At 48.5% G+C, this 19,199-nt stretch overlaps 1 protein-coding gene across 1 annotated transcript; it reads right to left on the reverse strand.

Moving 5' to 3' along the window:
* Positions 1 to 1,430: 1,430 nt before the first annotated feature.
* ATF6B (activating transcription factor 6 beta) lies at positions 1,431 to 19,143 on the reverse strand. Its single transcript, XM_060239072.1, has 16 exons — positions 19,005 to 19,143; positions 18,449 to 18,549; positions 16,316 to 16,397; positions 14,230 to 14,339; positions 14,006 to 14,135; positions 13,043 to 13,219; positions 12,672 to 12,859; positions 12,058 to 12,243; positions 11,511 to 11,602; positions 10,409 to 10,579; positions 8,120 to 8,227; positions 6,766 to 6,856; positions 6,460 to 6,533; positions 4,186 to 4,297; positions 2,500 to 2,584; positions 1,431 to 2,389 (listed from the first exon to the last, which is right to left on the reverse strand). The coding sequence occupies exons 1-16, from the start codon at positions 19,087 to 19,089 to the stop codon at positions 2,115 to 2,117; spliced, it is 2,067 nt and encodes a 688-aa protein (XP_060095055.1). The 5' UTR covers positions 19,090 to 19,143; the 3' UTR covers positions 1,431 to 2,114.
* Positions 19,144 to 19,199: the final 56 nt, after the last annotated feature.

The following is a 19,199-nucleotide window of genomic DNA, read 5'->3' on the forward strand; positions in this document are numbered from 1 at the left end:
GCTACTAGCAAGTACAGCAGACAAACTGATTGTCAAATTCTGACAAAGAAAACTTTGACTTTCAAAAGCTTACATCCTGAAAATCTTGTTGGTCTCCCAGACGCTAAGTGTCCCACCAAGGTGTCTAATTTCCCTCTATGTTCATAGTTACATTCCATTTCATGTAAAGGATTTGGACTAAGTGACCCAAACCTCTGCTGCAACCCATATCCAATGTTCCCTCTAATCTTTCCTTACTGAGCAGACCTTCCTTGCATTAATGAGCACATCCAATTTTTAGCAGCTTGCCCAGGGTGCTGCGTTTCCAGATTCATTGTTCAAACCCTGCTGAGATTCACAAATAGAGTGTAAAGGCCTACTGAATCAGGCCTAGCAACACTCTGCATCCAACCATGGCGAAGCAGATGCCTTCCAAAAGCCCCCTGACCAGGATATAAAAGCAACAGCCCGGTTCTTTGTCTCCTCAGAAAAGGTGGAAGGATGGAGCCTCCCTGCTAAGCCAATGATGAAATTGCTTGTGCCAGGCCAGACTCTGGGTCCAGCTACCCAAACATTTGTCCATTCCAAAACACGATGGCCCTCCAGGCTCTCAGCTGGACTTGGAAAGCCTATGAGTTGTAGGGGTAAACCCTGGGGGACACAGGCTCCAATTCTAGCTCTGTCACGGAAACTCGGTGGGAGACCTTGGGCCATTCACCTGACCTTCCCCCTGCAAGAATAAAATGAGGCTGACGAACTGTGCACACTGTCTTGAGTTCCTTGGAAGAAAGGCTGGGTTAAAATATAAGAGATAAAGAACAGAGGGTGTAACAAAGACCTCCCCCCACCCTCAAAAAAGGAAAGATACAAAACAATCTTAAGAAAACCACAATGGCAGTTGATTCTCTCCTTCCCAAAATGGGTTTGGGTCCATTACTACTTTTGTAACAATGGACCTTACCACAACTCAACAGACTGGACAACATCTGTTCCAGCTGCTGCTGGTGACCTGTCTTAGCTGCATGCAACTGAGAGTCTCCCTTATAAGAACATAAGAGCCGTGCTGGATCAGACCAGTAACCCATCTATAAGAAGAGGAGATTGGATTTATACCTCACTGTTCATCTGTAGTCTCAAAGCAGTTTACAAACTCCTTTCCCTTCCTCTCCCTACAACGGATACCCTGTGAGGTAGATGGGGCTTAGAGACCTCTGACAGAAACTTATCCTGAGAGAAACAGTTCTTAAGAAAACTATGATTGACCCAAGGTCACTCAGCGGTGCATGTGGAGGGGTGGGGAATCAAATCTGGTTCTCTCAGATAAGAGTACATGCTCCTAATCAACACACCAAACTGGCTACATCAGTCCAGCATCCGGTCTCACACAGTGGCCAGCCAGTTCCTCTAGAATTATGACTACTGTAATGCCAAAACAAAAAGCATAGAGAAGATTGAGGTCCCATATCTGGTTTATTTGTAGCTCCCTTTTTAAAAAAAGATCAGGGAAAACCCCCACAAGAAGGACCTCCAAGGGGCAGGTCTAAGTGCGACTGGAGCAACTTGGGGGGGAGGGGGGATGGGACAGGAGAGGACCACATGTGAACACGCATACACCCTTCTCTGTGGAATAGAGAGGTAACTCTGCTTCCTTCATTCTCTCTCTCTCTCACACACACAAACAAATATACATAGATTGCAAACAGCAGTATAAAAGAGACCCTCTTCCCTTCTTCAAATGCGAAGCCCTCAATCTCAGCCACTAGGGGGCACTAAAGATAAACAAAGAGTCTCATCTGCAGAAAACTGAGGCCAAGGGCTGATAAGGGAGGGGCCCGAGCTGAAGGATAAAATCCTCGCTGACCCATCCTGGAGAGAACCATGAAATTAGGGAAGAGGTTTTCTGAGAAGGGGATGTGCGTAAGGATGGTGTCAATGGGTGCGTCTCTGAGGAAATTGATCCAGCCATCCAACAGAACCAACGCTTGCAGGAACAGTTACGTCCACCTCTCACACAGGCCCAGTTCCCCCGTGTGGCGTGTCCCTTCCCTCAGCAGGAGGGGGCACCGCCTGCAGGACAGTAGGGCTCTCCACACTGCCACTGCAGCTCTCTTCACCCTCCCCGCGAGGGGCTGAAGCTACTCCCCGGCATGCTCTCCCAGGTACAGGGCGCGAGGCGGATGCCGCCGGGCCGAGGGAGACAAGGTGGGGCGCTGGGACCGCAGAGCCGCCCGGGTTGTCCGTCCAGAAAAGGCCTGCGGGGCAGGCTGAGTGTGGTTGTCGGGGGCGGCCTCCTGGCGCTTCAGGAAAGGAGGTACCGTCGAGCTCTTGATGTGGATGACACGAGTGTCCATCACCTCACAGTCTATCTGCATCATCACCTCGTAGCCCAGTGAGGAACTGTACAGGCTCTCTGGGGGAGGGACAAAAACAAAGCACAACACTGAAACTGCTTCTGGGGTGATAATGGTCCCTGGCACACATCTGTGTCCCTCCCTCTCTCCTTCCCAACCACACTCTTACCATTGAGGGCCATGGCGGGCATCACCAAGGACATCTTTGGGCGAGAGGTTTTGTTGTGGCTGATGGCAGGCAGCAGTAAATGATCCTAAGGCAAAGGGAAGGAAGAACATGGCTATTATTTATACAGTGCCATCCAGGTGCATGGGTGCTTTGAAGAATAAACTGCAAGGGGGAGAAGATGGAAGAGAGACAGTTTGATATAGTGGTTAAGTGTGCAGACTCTTATCTTGGAGAACCGGGTTTGATTCCCCACTCCTCCACTTGCAGCTGCTGGAATGGCCTTGGGTCAGCCATAGCTCTCGGAGAGTTGCTCTTGAAAGTGCAGCTGCTTGTGAGAGCTCTCTCAGCCCTACCCACCTCACATAGTGTCTGTTGCGGGGGAGAAATATAAAGAAGATTGTGAGCCACTCTGAGACTCTGATTCAGAGAGAATGGAGGGCTATATACAGTCTTATAGTCTTAAGGGAGGGGGGCAGGGAAGAAGATTCTGGTTTGGTTCCAGAACATGGTGGGGGAGACCTAAAGAACTGTGCCAAAGCTTCCAAAAGGAAATGGGTTTTCAAAAAGGAGCAGTAAAGTTCCTTTGTCCATTCCCTCTAATGCAAAGTAGGCCTTCCTTTCTCTGCTCCTTGCCCCTCAACCAGCCTCCCTGGTGAGCCTCTGAAGTTTCCCCTCCCTGCTGTGGCTTGTGGCTCCCAGTCCCAGCTGCCTTCCCCTCTGATGCCACACAGAGGCATGTGAGAAACCGCCTTCTAGCACCACCTGGCCATCTGGACTGGAGGGCCAGCAGTCCCCAACAGGCAGCAGGGAACATGTAATGAGAAGGCCACCTCGCGGAGGTCAGTGGGCCAGTCGGGCCTCACCACAAGGTGACCAAAGGGATGGAGGACTCTGTGTAGAATGCCACGTTTGTCTGATCTTCTCCTGAGACTATAAGCTTTAGCTTTCTCAAAGGGGAATTCTAGTTTCTGAAGAAAAAGTCCACCCTGCATGCAAGCTGGGAGATTTGGGAGCTGGTGCTTGGGAAGGGCAGAGTTTGGGGAGGCTGTGATGTCAATTCCAGGAGACAATCTAGGCTGCCTCCTTTAGTCCCTACCACAAAGACTAGAGCAAATTTCTAGAGCGTCACTATAGAGAGACCATTTTTCCCTCTTCCCCCTCCCGTTTCTCAGGGGTGGGATGCTGGGTCTGGGGCAAGGAAGTGGGAGGCCTAGAGACAGTGTACTGCTGTAGCAGTGAGAATCTTCCATCTCTATGCCCTTTTAGGGAACCAGTTTGGTGTAGTGGTTGAGTGTGCGGACTCTTATCTGAGAGAACTGGGTTTGATTCCCCACTCCTCCACTTACAGCTGCTGGAATGGCCTTGGGTTAGCCACAGCTCTCGCAGAGCTGTCCTTGAAAGGGCAGCTACTGTGAGAGCCCTCTCAGTCCCACCTACCTCACAGGGTGTCTGTTGTTGGGGGAGAAGACATAGGAGATTGTGAGCCACTCTGAGTCTCTGATTCAGAGAGAAGGGCGGGGTATAAATCTGCAGTCTTCTTCTTAGAACTCCTGGGACACTGTGGGAAACAGGATGCTGGACTTCCTGGGTCTGTAATCTGATCCAGAATGGCTCTTCATCCCTTATTATTATTTACTTGTCCTCACAGCTGTCTCTACAGCTCCACTGCAGTTACCAATCACTCACCCTGCGGAACGACACCACGTAGAAGGTATCCTCTCGCCGATCGATAGCATCCATGAAGTCATGCTCCTTGTGCTCGGGATGCTGATATACCTGCAGCTGGCTCAGGGAATCCCTGAAAGCATGGAAGAGCAGATGCAGGGAAAGGCTGCATAGTGTGAGTGCACCACAGGAGCCAAAGCTGATCCATCCCAGGGGAAAAGGACAGAAGGAGAGAAGGACCAAGTCCAGAGGGAGCACTTGGCCAGAGGAGGTGGGTGGCCATGGTGTCTTTCCAACAACTGACCCAAGAAGCAACAAGCCCTGTTACCTAAAATGCAATCCCCAATCTAGGCACTGTGACTGCAGCTAGCTTGGGAGCCAAGGCCAGCTGCTTACAAGCTGTCGAGAGTGCCTCTTGCCATTTAGCCAAGATGCTACTTTCATTTCTCGCTTAGCCAGCTCTCCTATCCCTGTGTAACAAGTGAAGAATATTTTCAAGCCTTATCTCAGAGACAGTCAAGGTCGCACGCTGTCTCTGCTTGATTATGTGTACACCTGCAAGGGGCCTGAGAACTGAACTTTGGAGGGAGGGACGGCTTGCTTCACGCCTCGGGTTTGAATGTATAATGGTTTTAACATAAAGTATAAGTAGAGGGCATTTGCCTGCCAAAGCCAGTTTACGCAAGAACCATCTTGCTCTGACCTATCATATATCAACAGCTATTCTTGCAATAGACTGTCATTGATCATTGAACTGTTGGGGACTTGACACAAACAAGGCCCTGCTTTGAGTAGGAACGTGGGGGAGGAGAGCAGGAAACAGAGTGACAAACTCATAGAGCTGGAAGGAACCCTAGAGGCCATCTAGCCCAACCCCCAACCCCTTTGCTCAAAACAGGATCAGCTTAAAGCATCCCTGACAAGTGTTTGTTCGGCCACTGCCTGAAGACTACCAGTGTCTGTTTGAAGACCGCCACCTCCATAAGCAGCCAATTCCACTGCTAAACTTTTTTTACTGTACAAAGTTTTTTCTTAATACCCAGCCTGTACCTTTCTGCCCATAATTTAAACCCATTATGGCGAGTCCCCTCCTCTGCTGCCAACAGGAACTGCTCCCTGCCCTCCTCTGACAAGTACTGAAAGAAAACAATCATGTCTCCCCACAGCCTCCTCTCCAGTCAATTTGGAGGCATGCCTACAGAGACAAAAGGAGGGAGAAGCAGCAGTGGAAAGATCTCCTGAGCTACTCTGGCAGCAAGCAACAAAGGAAAGGAAGTGTGGGCAGGGCTTTTTTTGTAGCAGGACCTCCTTTGCATATTAGGCCACACGCCCAATGTAGCCAATCCTCCAAGAGATTACAGTAGGCCCTGCACTAAGAGCCCTGTAAGCTCTTGGAGGATTGGCTGCATCAGGAGTGTGTGGCCTAATATGCAAAGGAGTTCCTGCTACAAAAAAACCCCTGAATGTGGGTGGGGGCTAACCCTCTCCTCTCCTTTTGGGGCCTTTGGAAACTAGCTGGGTGGGACTGGGCTGCACATTAAACAAGAGGTCCAACGGCAGTGTGCGTATGTGTGCGCTGCGAGGACAGGGCAATGGACTTGGATGCAGAAGATCACAGCTTCGGCTTCTCCTCTGTCATGGCCTCTGGGCAACTCTTAGTTTTTCAGGCCCAGTTTTGCCTTGCCTAGAAAATGGGCACCAACAGGGCCAGCTGGTACACGTCCTCTTCAATGTCACTTAATTACTGGCAGCCGAGGACAAGCTCTCTGGGGCACTTTGGACACAAATGGACCACTGCTAGGGCAAGCCATCACTTGACCTTGAGGTCCAGGGCTCATTTTGTAGCAGGAACTCCTTTGTATATTAGGCCACACACCCCTGATGTGGCCGATCCTCCAAGAGCTTGCAGGGCTCTTAGTCCAGGGCCTACTGTAAGCTCCAGGAGGATTGGCTACAGCAGGGGTGTGTGGCCTAATATGCAAAGGAGATCCTGCTACAAAAAAAGCCCTGTGTGAGATCAAAGGGAATGTGGCCAACCAGTCTTGTTGCTCCCTGCAGGGCCTCTGTGGCAGGGCCAAGAGAGGTACACAGTCAAGCCTTCAGTCGGAAGCCCTGACATAACGCATGCTGCAGGGAAGAAGAACATCTGGGTTGAGGGATATGCAGCTGCAGAACCATTCAGGGCCATTGTCTGCAAGCGGCTCAGGTGGAAAGGGAAAGCAGGAGCCAGAGCCAACCATCCCAAATGAAAGACTCAGCGTAGAGGCAAAGATGGCTGATGCAGAAGCTGCTTACCTCTCTGGGCGGCTTAGGGGGCTGGCAGGAACGTAGCGGGAAGGGCTCAGGGGCTTCCTTTCCTTGTTCTTCTCCTGAAGGGAAACAGATGAGGGTTCAGGATGGGATTGGGGGGGGGGGGGAATCCAGCAAAACCAGGGCCTCTGCATAACCTCCCAAGCAATCCACCCCCCTCCATCTCCCAACCTAGGAGGGAGCCACAGTCAGATTCCAGGTACAATCTTCCAGGCCAGATTTATTGCATGACCCCCCACCCCACCCCAAGCTGGAGCGAAGGCCTTCCCTTTTGGGCCGATCACCTCCCACCTGGCTGGCTTGTGCAGCTTTTCGTGACTGCGAGGGCTTCCTCCCGTTGATCTGATGTCTCCGGACCCACCCGCTGAGCTCATCCGCTAGCCTGCGGAAGGGAGGAGAGATATTGTTTGCTGGGCTTGTTGCCCTTCCCTCTCTCTTTTGGTGTAGTGGTTTGTAGCCAGTTTGGTGTAGTGGTTAAGTGTGCGGACTCTTATCTGGGAGAACCAGGTTTGATTCCTCACTCCTCCACTTGCAGCTGCTGGAATGGCCTTGGGTCAACAATAGCTCTCACAGGAGTTGTCCTTGAAAGGGCAGCTGCTGTGAGAGCCCTCTCAGCTCCACCTACCTCACTGGTCTCTGTTGTGGGGGGAGAACATAGAAGATTGTAAGCCATTCTGAGTCTCTGATTCAGAGAGAAGGGGGGGGTATAAATATGCAGTCTTCTTTTTAATTGAAAATTGTAGAAGAAGTACAATTATCGCAATAGTATTGCAACAGTATCACTATAATAGTATAATTTACTGTTCATGCCATATAACGAGTACTGAATAACAGTTATATATAATAAACTCATTTCTTGCCAGACAAATGTAAGAACAAGTAGACTAAGAATTTATCTAAAAATCAGGTAAGTACTTAGGAATATGAGTTTATAGCAGTTCTATTCAATAATACAGTATTCTTAACCAAATTCCTTTCAAAGAAGAGTCAAAAAAATCATGCTACAGATGTTTCTATGCCATAGATCTTTGACCTCCAATCCTGTGCTGTGAATTCCAGAAAAGGAAACCATTCATCCGTTATCTTAGAAAGGCCTAGCTGGGGTTCTGATCGGGAAATGGATTCTGCAATTTTGCCCATAAAAAAAATAATTTAAAAAAAATCCCAAGACTTTTGAAGACCAACTATCTAGGAAGAACTTCCTGACTGTTAGAGCGGTTCCTCAGTGGAACAGGCTTCATCGGGAGTTGGTGGGCTCTACTTCCTTGGAGGTTTTTAAACAGAGGCTGGATGGCCTTCTGACAGCAATGAGGATCTTGTGAATTTAGAGGGAGGTATTTGTGAATTTCCTGCATTGTGCAGGGGGTTAGACTAGATGACCTTGGAGGCCCCTTCCAACTCTATCATTCTATGATCTATGGATGGGAAAGATTTGCTTTTCCAGTTCTGAGCTATGAGGCATTTGGTGGCAGTGAGCAGGATGGTGATTAATTCCTGATATATTTTAAGGATTTCTGAGGGCCTCGTGGTGCAACTACAACTCCCAAAGTTGCTTGGCTCCCCTCTCCTCCACAACCTCATGGTCTACATACAACACCCAAACTTGCTCGGCTGCAACCCCTTCCCCCTACCCTCCAAAGCCTACCTGAGGGATTCTGTGCGATTGAACTGGCGGCAGTCGGAAGCCAGGAAGAGCTTGTCCAGGTCCCTCAGCACCAGGTCCTTCATGTCAGAGAAGGGAGCAGACAGGTTTCTGGAGGGGCAGAGGCCAAACGAAAAACACACACCCTTAAGGGCAAAGGGAATCACTGAGAAGCTTGATTCTCACAAACCTGCCTTATACGGAATCAGACACTCAGTCCATCTAGGTCACTGTTGCAGAAAAAATTCTGGTCCATTTATGAGAACAACCCATGAGAGATTTAAGTCATTTTACACTGTTTGAAGCACTTGAAATCTGACTGAGATGGGAAGAATCAGATAAGGGAAGTAGTTCTCATCGGACAATAGTTGATCCCAGCATGAGATCTAAAGAAAGATGGACATTAGCCAGTGTGAGAGCCCATCTGCGGTGCAGCTGGTGAGAAAATTGTCAGATTGACCCAGAAGAGAGATATCTATCAGAGATAAGTGAGAAATTCTCAGGACAAGAATCTATATAAGCTTCAGAAATTTCCCACCATCTTGCTGCTTGTATCAGAGAGCCAAACGGTGTCCCTGGGCAGGTGAGCCATAAACTGGGTTAGAGATCTCTAACAAAGATTGGGAGCTTAGAACTTTAGAAAAACTTAAGAATTTAACAGGTATAAGATTGTATGAGATTTGCTAACTAAAGAAATAAGAGTGTGTAAGCCTAACTACTGAATCTGGAAATTATTTGAACTATATAAAAATGCATAAGGGTTCTAATTCTAAGAGCATAATGTAAGAGTGCTATCTAACTGTTTTCCTTTTCTATATATATAGCCAGAGTGTGCTGTCTTGAGAGAAAACTGGAGAATAATAAAGCTTATCTGTAGTTTTGAAAAAGTCTCTGGGTCTCATGTATTAGGTTCTGAGAGCATCGGGTTGTTTTGGGGAATGGTGGAAAGACAAAGTGTTTATAAAATACAGAGAGAGAAAATTCCCCAACAGTTCTTGGTGGCCCATATGGTCGAACCTGCAACCTTGGCGTTACTATTACCTCCTCTGACTGGCAGCATCTCTCCAGGATTTCAGGCAGAGGTCTTTCCTATCACCAGCTGCCCAGTCCTTTTCAACTGGAGATGCTGGAGATCAAGCCTGGGACCTTCTGCATGCAAAGCTGGGGCTCTGCCACTGAACCACAGTCCAATCCCGCTCAATTTAAAAAATATTTGGTTGCATAAGATGCAAGGAAGCTATGAAAGGTTTTTGTACACATTCTCTCATCTTAAAGGACAACAGCAACATCGAGCAAAGTCTGGAAATGAAGCAGTAACAACATGCACCAGGTAATAGGCAAACCTCCTCCATGTGACCACTCAGGGAAGGCTTTGTGGTCTGGGCCCTTTCCATTCACTAGGCCACCAAGGATTTGGCAGCAAGCCATTTAGGCCATGGCTAGTCTGCCTGGCCTAATGGCATAATGAATTCTGTTGTCTATACAACAGAGTGCTGATTGGCACCAAAGCACTTGAAAGGACCACCCCTCTACCCCCTGTATGAATCCCCCTGGTCTTTTCGATCGGCTTCGGTGGTCCTGTTGTGGAGGCTGCTGCCAGGAGAGATTAAGCGGGCAACAAACAAAGAGAAGTCTCTTCAAGGAATGACTGAGGGGCTGGAGAACACTCAGCCTGGAGAAGAGGAGGCTGGGGGGAATACATGAATGCTATCTTGAAGGATTCGAAGAGCTGTCACTGAGAGGACAGGGAGCTGCTCCTGTTGGCAGCAGAGGATTGGACTCGCAATAATGGTATAAATTATATGTGGAAAAGTACAGGCTGGATGTTAGGAAAATATTTTTTTACAGTAAGAATAGTGCAGCAGTGGAATCCGCTGCCTAGGGAGGTGGTGAGCTCCCCCTCACTGGGAGTCTTTAAGCAGCAGCTGGACAAACACTGGTCAGGAATGCTCTAGGCTGATCCTGCACTGAGCAGGCGATTGGACTAGACGGCCTGGATGGGCATGATGAGAGTCCTAACTTTGCAAGCTGACCACAGGAGGAAAACATCATCATCGTGTAGAGCTTGGTAAGAGTGGGTCACTGTTGTTATTGCCACCTAACTTGGGAAAGGGAGCCTGAGGCCAACACAGCTGAGAACACCCAGTGAATTTATTCGTTTCATTTACAGTCTGTCTTTCTCATGGGGACCCAAGGTGGACTACAGGAATGCATTTAAGGTCCGCAGTGAGACTTGAGACTGTGGCCTTCCAAATCATTCTCTTAGCTACCAACCTCCCCCCCCCAATATACCTGAATGGTGTCTTTCCAGGCATGGCTGGGGCCTCCTCTTGCCGCTCGGGCAGCTCCTCCTCCGGGACTTCCAGAGACTCCTCTGTGACACCTAGAAGATGCCTCCGGCTGGGGCCAGCCTCTGTCTCCTGCCTGGGCGGGTCCACGTCTGCTGCTTTTCGCTCGCTGATACTGGGAGAAGGTGGAAGTCTGCAGTCAACACTGTAGCTATTTTGGGACATCTTAGTAGAGAATTAAATTCAGGTGGAATGCCCGTGTGTGAATCCAAAAAAATACCAAAAACGGGCTCCTTCCCACCCCTGGCAGAGACCAACCTGCCCCTGTTCTTCCTAATTATACTTCAGCTGTCGTAGAAAAGGCTTGGTGGCAACAGGAGACCCAACTCTCTCCCCCATCACCAAAAATTCAGGCCACAAGAGTAAAAAGCAGAAAGTCAAGAACAGGAGGACAGGAATTTCAGGAAGTTTGCTCTACAAGAATAATTTCAAACTACGATCACCCCCAAAACAACCTCATCCTAGTGAAAATGCCTCCCCCTAACCAGTCTGCCAGGTTTAGTCGGTGTCTGGCAAGCACCCACATGCCATGTTCCTCACACACCACCCAGCTGAATTCCCTGGGGGAAGAGAGAGGGAAGGAGGGGCCAAGTGGCTTATTGACTGAGAAAGGTATCTCAGTCAAAAAGAAATAATAGGAATAATATGAGAATAAAAGAAATAATGAGAAAGATTTCATATTATTTTAGAATGTCATCTCCTGGCCTCACAACATAGACAATTTTTAGCTGAATATCTCCAACATAATGTATTTACTAGAAGGAAAACTCTAACCTACTACATGTGCAGCGAATTTCCTAGTAGAAGCCTACAAAACTAAATCTAGGCATACTACTGTATTTTAATTGCTGGGCATCTACTCTTGATTTGTATCACTGGCTGCTATTTTAATTGATTGTTTTATGTATTGTTCTTACTATACTTCAGGCCTTTGTATCTACTTTTGATTGTGAATTATTATTGCTTTTATGCCAATAAAGGTCTAAACTGAACTGAGAAAGAGGTTACCCTACCCACAGTGCCTTGGGAAGGGGGGGGGGGCTCACCTCACAGGCCCAAAACTGAAGGCTATGAAAAGCAGCACCACCATGACACAGATGACTTTCCGATTCCCAGAGCCAAACTTCAGATCTCCGTTCTAAGGAAAGAAAAAGACGAATAGTTAACAGCTATGGAGTTTTCCTCCTGGAATGCGTCCAATTCCCCCTCCCTCTTTAAGTCATCAAAGCTAACAAACATAGCTACATCTTGGGGCAGCTCAGTTCCAGGAGTTAAATTGGGAATGTGTGAAGTCTTTTCTTTTCTCTCCCTGGAATCTATCTCCACTCACCAACATCACTGGCTGCCCACCCCCCCGGATCCAGTGTTACAGGAGAGGAAGAACAATCTCTCTCTATCCACTTTCTCTACATTGTGCTCTAAATCCCCCAAAATTTGGGCTTCCCTTCTTCATACCTTTTTCAACTTCTACAACTCTTCCTGAAGCAGAACTGTACCCATGTAAAATGGAGGGGGAGGGGGTCCCAAGGGGAAGCAGAAACAACATTCCACCAGCAGTGATGCAGTCACTGTTTCAGACTAGCAAGCGCACACCTCGTTGAGGACGCAATCCAGCCGCCGTCGGAGGAGCGCATTCTCCCGCCGCAGCCTTTCGTTGTCTGCCAGGGCCTCCTGCAGCCGAGCCTCCAGCCCCTGCAGGTATTCCTTCTTTTTCCTCCGGGACTGGCAAGCTGACTCACGGTTCTTGATCATCCGCTGCTGCCGTTTCAACACTTTCAGCTTGAGAGAAGTACCAAGAGAAAAACATTATTTATGCACACCCTTTTAAAAAAAATAATGAATGAAATCATAAAGCGCAAGTCGACAAGGATCTGGGTAAAAGGATACCTTCTCCAGACAGGATAAAACACATACATATGGGATTCGCTGCTATTAGATGTCACAGCAGCTGCTAATAGCTTTAGAGACACACACAGAGTTCAGCAGCACATCTGTATGCAGAAACCCCATGCAAAATGCTAGGGATTAACATAAGGGGACGGATACTCCAGCTGCAAAGTTCCTGTAAATGCCTCTGGGGCAGGCCAGATGTTGGGACACCAAGTGCTGAATGATACCTGCTGAATTCAGAAGAGGCCACGGGACAGGACAGGGTGGAGCGGTGCCAGGAGAGCAAAGAGAAGCCGGGATTCAATGGCACAACTTACATCAATCTCCGGGCTGCAGGATCCTATTTGTGCAGGTGCCGGGACAATGGTTTTGGCCTCCGGCTTGGGGGCGGAGGGAGCGGGCTTTGCGGGGAGACCATCCTTCACGGGGGACTGAACCTTGATCAGGCCGGACATCGGGAGATGCAGCAGTTCAGACTGGGAGATCATGACTCCCTGAGCTGGGACTGAGGCAGGAAGACACACAAATGAGCAAGCCTGTATGACCCTTCCGCGCTGCAGGGCAGAGGGTTCCCCCTTCCCTGCCGCCTTCAAAGGAAACACAGCAACCCCTCCAGCTATAGGAGATTCTGCGCAACAGCAGCCCCAGCACCGCAGAATAGAAAGTGGCCTTGTTGCCACCTGGTTACCTGCTATTCCAGGGTTGATCGTCTGCGACTGGGTGGCAGGGACAGGCTGTAGTAAGATAGTCTTACTGGGAGCGGTCGCCGGCTGCACCGGTACAGTGGTGACCACGACAGGTTTGGGTTGGATGGGGGGCTTCCGGCTGAGGATGCTCTCTGCTTTGTTGGGGGCCACAGCTTTCCCTGTTAACACAGCAGGACAGTCACTGGGGTAACAGGATTCTTCCCCCTCTCAAGTCCTAGCCAGAGTCAGGCTTTGCCGCTTGGCCACCACCTCCAGCACCAAGCAGACGATGGAACATTCACATGATGTCACACTTTCCTCCAACACAAAAACCCCCAGGCAATATTTCTGAGAGCCAGTTTGGTGCAGTGGTTAAGTGCACGGACTCTTATCTGGGAGAACTGGGTTTGATTCCCCCCTTCCTCCCACTTGCATCTGCTGGAATGACCTTGGGTCAGTCAAAGCTCTCGTAGAAGTTGTCCTTGAAAGGGAAGCTGCTGTAAGAGCTCTCAGTCCCACCTACCTCAGGTAAAGAAGATTGTGACTGCTTTGGGACACTGAGATTCAGAGTATAGGGCGGGATATAAATCCAATATAATCTTCCTCTATCCCATTTTTTCTCCAAGATACTCAGAGCAACCTATGTGGCTCCTCCCCACTTTCTTATTTTATCCTCACCACAGTAGAGCAGAGCTCAGAGAGTGGCTAACCAAACATCACCTCAGGACGGAATGAGGATTTGAACCCAGGTCTCCCCCTGGCCCTAGACTAATACTTCAGTCATTCCACCACACTGTCTCTGTCGAAGAATACTGATAGCCACAGATGCAATACAGGAACCCTCTCTGAGCTGTCCTTGGTTTTGTGGGTTAGAGAGAATTTCAGAACTCCTTGAAGAGTCCAAAAAGTTTCCAAATGCACCCACTCATAGCTAGAAGATCCCTCCCCCCACACACACTATGTACCTGTTTCAGGTGCTGGAATGACACTGATGTGCACAGTGCCAAAGGGGGGTGACAGGACATCTCCGAACATGCATGGAGGTGTTGGGGGGTGCTCCGTCTTCACCCCAATCACGTCAGCTGGGCTGGGGGCCTTGGAGAAACAAAGCACAAAAGCTTGAAGAACACAGACACTTGAAGGCAGATGTTATGAGATTATACACCGAAAGCGAACAGGGATGATATACCTGCCCTGGGAAATCAGCAGATGAGGAAGAAGAGGAGGAGAATGTGGCAGCAGACGAATCAGAGCAGTGAGACGAGGCTGGGGAGACGGGCTCGGACTTTACATGCAGCTCTACAGGCAAAAGGAGGAGAACAAACCGCTAAGAAGATTCTGTTTCCCTCATGACAAAGCCAAGGGAGGGGAAGAAAAAAACAATCAGTTTCATTTTCGTACACAGTCACATATGAGCAAAATCCCCTCAGCCCCTAGAAGTGGGCTCCACCAATAGTGGATCCCATGTACGCTGTCTTCTCCATTTCTTCTGGCAAGTGAGCCAGTAATGTCTCAGCAGTGTCTTCTTCACAGATTGATCCAGGTGGGCAGCCGTGTTGGTCTGAAGCAGCAGAACAAAGTAGGAACCAAGTTGCACCTTTAAGGCCAACAAAGTTTTATTCAGAATGTAAGAATGTACCCTATCCCCTCATCTAAATAAGTATGCATGCATACAGAAGCTTACATTCTGAATAAAACTTTGTTGGTCTTAAAGGTACGACGACTCCTACTTTGTTCTTCACAGACTGACACTCCTGAAGGAGACTATCTGGCATCTCTGTGATCTCAGCACAGAATGGGGAGGGGAGTACTCCTCAGCAACACATCTGAGATCCCTGGAAATCCAGATTCTCAAGATCCATTTTGCACCACCTTTTCTTTCAAAGGCTCTGCCTAAAGCTGTGATATTCACCAGTGCTCCAGTCACAGCTGGTTCTGCTTTTTCCTAACTGCACACCAGAGGGGTGGATTCCACAGAGAATTTCTAACTGCAATGTTCAGAAATGCTGTGTGGGATCCAAGCCAAAAAAACTGGTTATCTGGCACAAGACTTAGAAGACAAAGAAGTTTCACAAGAACCTTCTCTATTTAAAACCTGGGGGTTTTGCACCATCATCTTGCTTGGGGACATACATCTAAAAGCTGTCTGAGAGCATCTGCAAAGGTATCCCAGAAACAAAACTTATGCCCTCCACTGAATTACAGTTCCCTCAGCGACAGGTCCAGTCACGTGACTTTATCCACCAAAGCAGAGCCACACAAAATTGCCCAATAATTCCAATGCTGTCTGGCTCATAGTGAGATATGCAAACTCAAGGGTAAAGTAAAATCTGGACACATTTTTATTCATTAGCTTTCCATACAAGGCTCCTGTGAAAGATGTATGCCATGACCAGTGTTCCCTCTAGGCTGAGTTAGTGTGAGCTAACTCACAGGTTTTTAGCCTCCAGCTCACACATTTTTGTCTTAGCTCAGGAAGGATGGCCCCAGAGCAAACTAATTTATTTAGTAGCTCACAACTTCAATGCCAGTAGCTCACAAAGTAGAATTCTTGCTCACGAGACTCCACAGCTTAGAGGGAGTATTGGCCATGACCACATTTTTTTTAATGGTGGGTCAGCCATTAGGAGCCCCATGGCACAGAGTGTTAAAGCTGCAGTACTGCAGTCCTAAGCTCTGTTCACAACCTGAGTTTGATCCCCGGCAGAAACTGGGTTTTCAGGTAGCCGGCTCGAGGTTGACTCAGCCTTCCATCCTTCTGAGGTTGGTAAAATTAGTACCCAGCTTGCTGGGGGGAAAGTATAGATGACTGGGGAAGGCAATGGCAAACCACCCCATAAAAAGTCTGCTGTGAAAACATTGTGAAAGCAACATCACCCCAGAGTCGGAAATGACTGGTGCTTGCACAGGGGACCTTTCCTTCCTTCCCAGTCATTCTAAGTTGACCAAAGCAAAAACAAAAAAACTTGTGTCACCCTCAAGATGAATGCATTTCTTGCAGCTTATACCACAGTAAATTTCATCCTGTTCATGATCATGGAACTGGAGCCGTCTCTTCTACTCTTCAGAACCACTGAGCCCAATCTTATGACTAGCAGCTCGCCCCCAAACACGGGATGCCTGACCGCAGCCACAGCCGCATAGCAAGGGAACTCCAAATTCACTGCTTGAATGCTGCAGAGATTCGCCGACAGACTGTAAGTCAAGCCCTACAGGATCAGAACAACCTCACCAGCATAAGCAGGTCTACTCAGCATTCAACTAAGAGTGTTCACCTGGAAAGAGGGTGTCATGTAGAGGGTCCCACGGAGGGTCCGGTGGTAGCGTTTCCATGTCCAGGTCAAACCCATTGCTGAGCTATGGACCAGAAAAGAGAAATGGTATAAAAACCAAAATGAATCATACTAGAGGGATGTGTAATAGCACAGAAAAGTGAGGAAATCCCATTACACTACGGGTCTCCATTCCCTCACTCAAGTCCTGTTTCAGTTCTCTTTCCTCAGCTGTCTTCCACTTCCCGTCATTCAGACTCTACTCTCCCCTCCCCATACTATTTCTGTTTCATGTCCTTTCCCACTAAGCTCCATGTAGATTTGATCTTTGTCCCATGCTATGCTGCATTACTATAGCTACCAAATGTGCTGCCTGAAATTTCTGTACCAGTTTTTAAACCCCTTACTTGGCTTATTCCTGGGTTTGAAGACAGCTCTATCTATGTGGCCCTTTTGTGTAGAACTTTTGGATCAGGTGTCAGAGCATGTACGGCTATTATTTAATTTACATTTTTATGCCCTGCCTTCCTCCCCGGAACAGCTTCCATCATGCTGCTTTTCTCCACAACAACCCTGTGAGGTAGATTAGGCTAGGAGTGTATGACTGGCCCAAAGTCACCCAACAAGTTTAAAAGGCAGACGGGGTCTCCAAGCCCTAGTCCACCATTTTAACAGCTACACCACACTGGCTATATGTTTGTGTGATTGTGTCGGGGAGGGGGGCTGGGGGGAGGCTTCCATTCTGGCAAAAGAAAAGCCAGAAAAGGCTGTGAGCAAAAGGAAAATACATAAGGGACTTGGGGAAACTGTAAAGTTAATGGGACCAGAGTGAAGAGGTTTGAAGTGGTAGGATTAACACAGTGCAGAGACTGCATTAAACCCATTATTCTATTTTGGTGAGGGATGGCAGTCTTGCCTTGAAAAACACAGAGCTGGAAGGGTCCTTGGTGGTCATTTAGTCCAATCTCCTGCACAATGCAGGAAATTCACAACTACCTCCTACTTCCTCATTCCTCCAGTGACCCTTGCTCTATGCTCAGAAGGCGGCAAAAAACCCCTCCAAAATCCATGGTGGGTCTGGAGGAAAATTCCTTCCTACCCCCGAAGTGGTGATCAGCACTACCCTGCGCATGTAAGAAAGGGTCATGGGAGCTGAGCACTGGCACTAGCTCATCCTTTCCCCCACTCCTTCCCATGATGTCACTGCCTGACAGAGCAGTTCCTTGGTGGAACAGGCTTCCTCGGGAGGTAGTGAGCTCTCCTTTTTTGAAGGTTTTTAAACAGAGGCTAGATGGCCATCTAAAAGCAATGCTGATTTTTGAATTTTTGCACATGGGGTTTAATTTAATTTGCAATTTATACCCCACCCTATTCCGCAAGTGGGCTCAGGGCGGCTCAGAGAGCCAGTTTGGTGTTGTGGTTAAGTGCGCGGACTCTCATCTGGGAGAACCGGGTTTGATTCCCCACTCCTCCATTTGCACCTGCTGGAATGGCCTTGAGTTAGCCATAGCTCTTGCAGGAGTTGTCCTTGAAAGGGCAGCTGCTGTGAGAGCCCTCTCAGCCCCACCCACTTCACAGGGTGTCTGTTTGTTGGGGGGGGGGAGAAGACATAGGAGATTGTAACCCACTCTGAGTGATTCAGAGAGAAGGGCGGGTGTAAATCTGCAGTCTTCTTCTTCTTACAACATTAAAACATTACAATAACAATAAATGAGGCATATCAAAATTAAGCTGTCTCATAAATATAATACATATAAATTAAATCAAAAAGTGAATCATAGTGAATGCAATGATAATGAATGCAAAATTAAGTCATAAAATCATAAAAAATCACAACAAATGCAAACTAAAGAAAGGGACATTGCAGAGTGGAATGCTCTTACCAGGAACTTAAGGACTCAGAGACAGTGCTCAAAGCCACAAGCACAGCTCATAAAACTTATGCAATCTTCCAGTAAGAAATACAAGTGAACTCGCAGGTGTGGGAAGATGGTGTTGAGCAATTAGTCAAAACCATCTTTAGGGCTTATGTAAGGTGGTGAGGGAGTAAGAAGGACAGGCTTCAGAGCAAGTGAATGGGAGGGAGAGAACTGGATTAACTTCCTTGAGGCACGTGTGAAGAAGACTCTCTCTCACCATACAATGGTCTCCCTCAGCATCCACAACACTGTGTTCCAGACAGGGGAAAAGTTCTGCTGCCACATCTCTGTCATCCAGGCAGCTGTAAAGACCTGTGTCTTTGGAATAACAGGCAAAGAGAACAATTAGTAACCAAATGCTCTTTTTATCCCCCCCTTCCCTATACCACCTGCATGCCTTCTTCAGATTCTCAATCAGCTAAAGCCTTAGCCCTGCTTTCCAACCAGCTCCCTCCTCCACGCCAGTCTCTCAGGGCGATTTAGCTTTTAACAAAGAGTCATAGCAAGCAGACATTCAACAGGTGAAGTTCTGCCTAGTCACGGAGACGCCGTGACAGGGCAGGCGCACCTGTTGAACGAGTACCTAGGTATTTTGACTTTGCTGAAGACGCAACGTGCCACCTTGACCACCACCCCTCCCATTCTCCCTTTGAGCCCCTCCTCCAACACAGGCCCCTTCTAGGCATCCAAGCCCCTTCCACCCCTGACCCCTGCAACAACCCGACCCCCTTTCTCAACCAGTAGGAAACCCCTTCTCTTTATGCCCTCCTCACCCCAATCTTCGCTGCTGAGCAGGTTATCCGCGCGGAAGCGGCTCGAATCGCTCAAAAGTAGCAGCTCCGAAGCCAGCGCCGCCATCTTCCTTCCACCTTTTCCTAGTCTACACAACCGCTGCCTCACACCCCCCACTGCTGCCATAGCAACAGCGGTGCCCAATGGAAATCAGGCTGCTACACAGTCCGGCCAAT

Source organism: Heteronotia binoei, chromosome 5 (genome assembly GCF_032191835.1).
Source record: "Heteronotia binoei isolate CCM8104 ecotype False Entrance Well chromosome 5, APGP_CSIRO_Hbin_v1, whole genome shotgun sequence".
Taxonomy (NCBI): domain Eukaryota; kingdom Metazoa; phylum Chordata; class Lepidosauria; order Squamata; family Gekkonidae; genus Heteronotia; species Heteronotia binoei.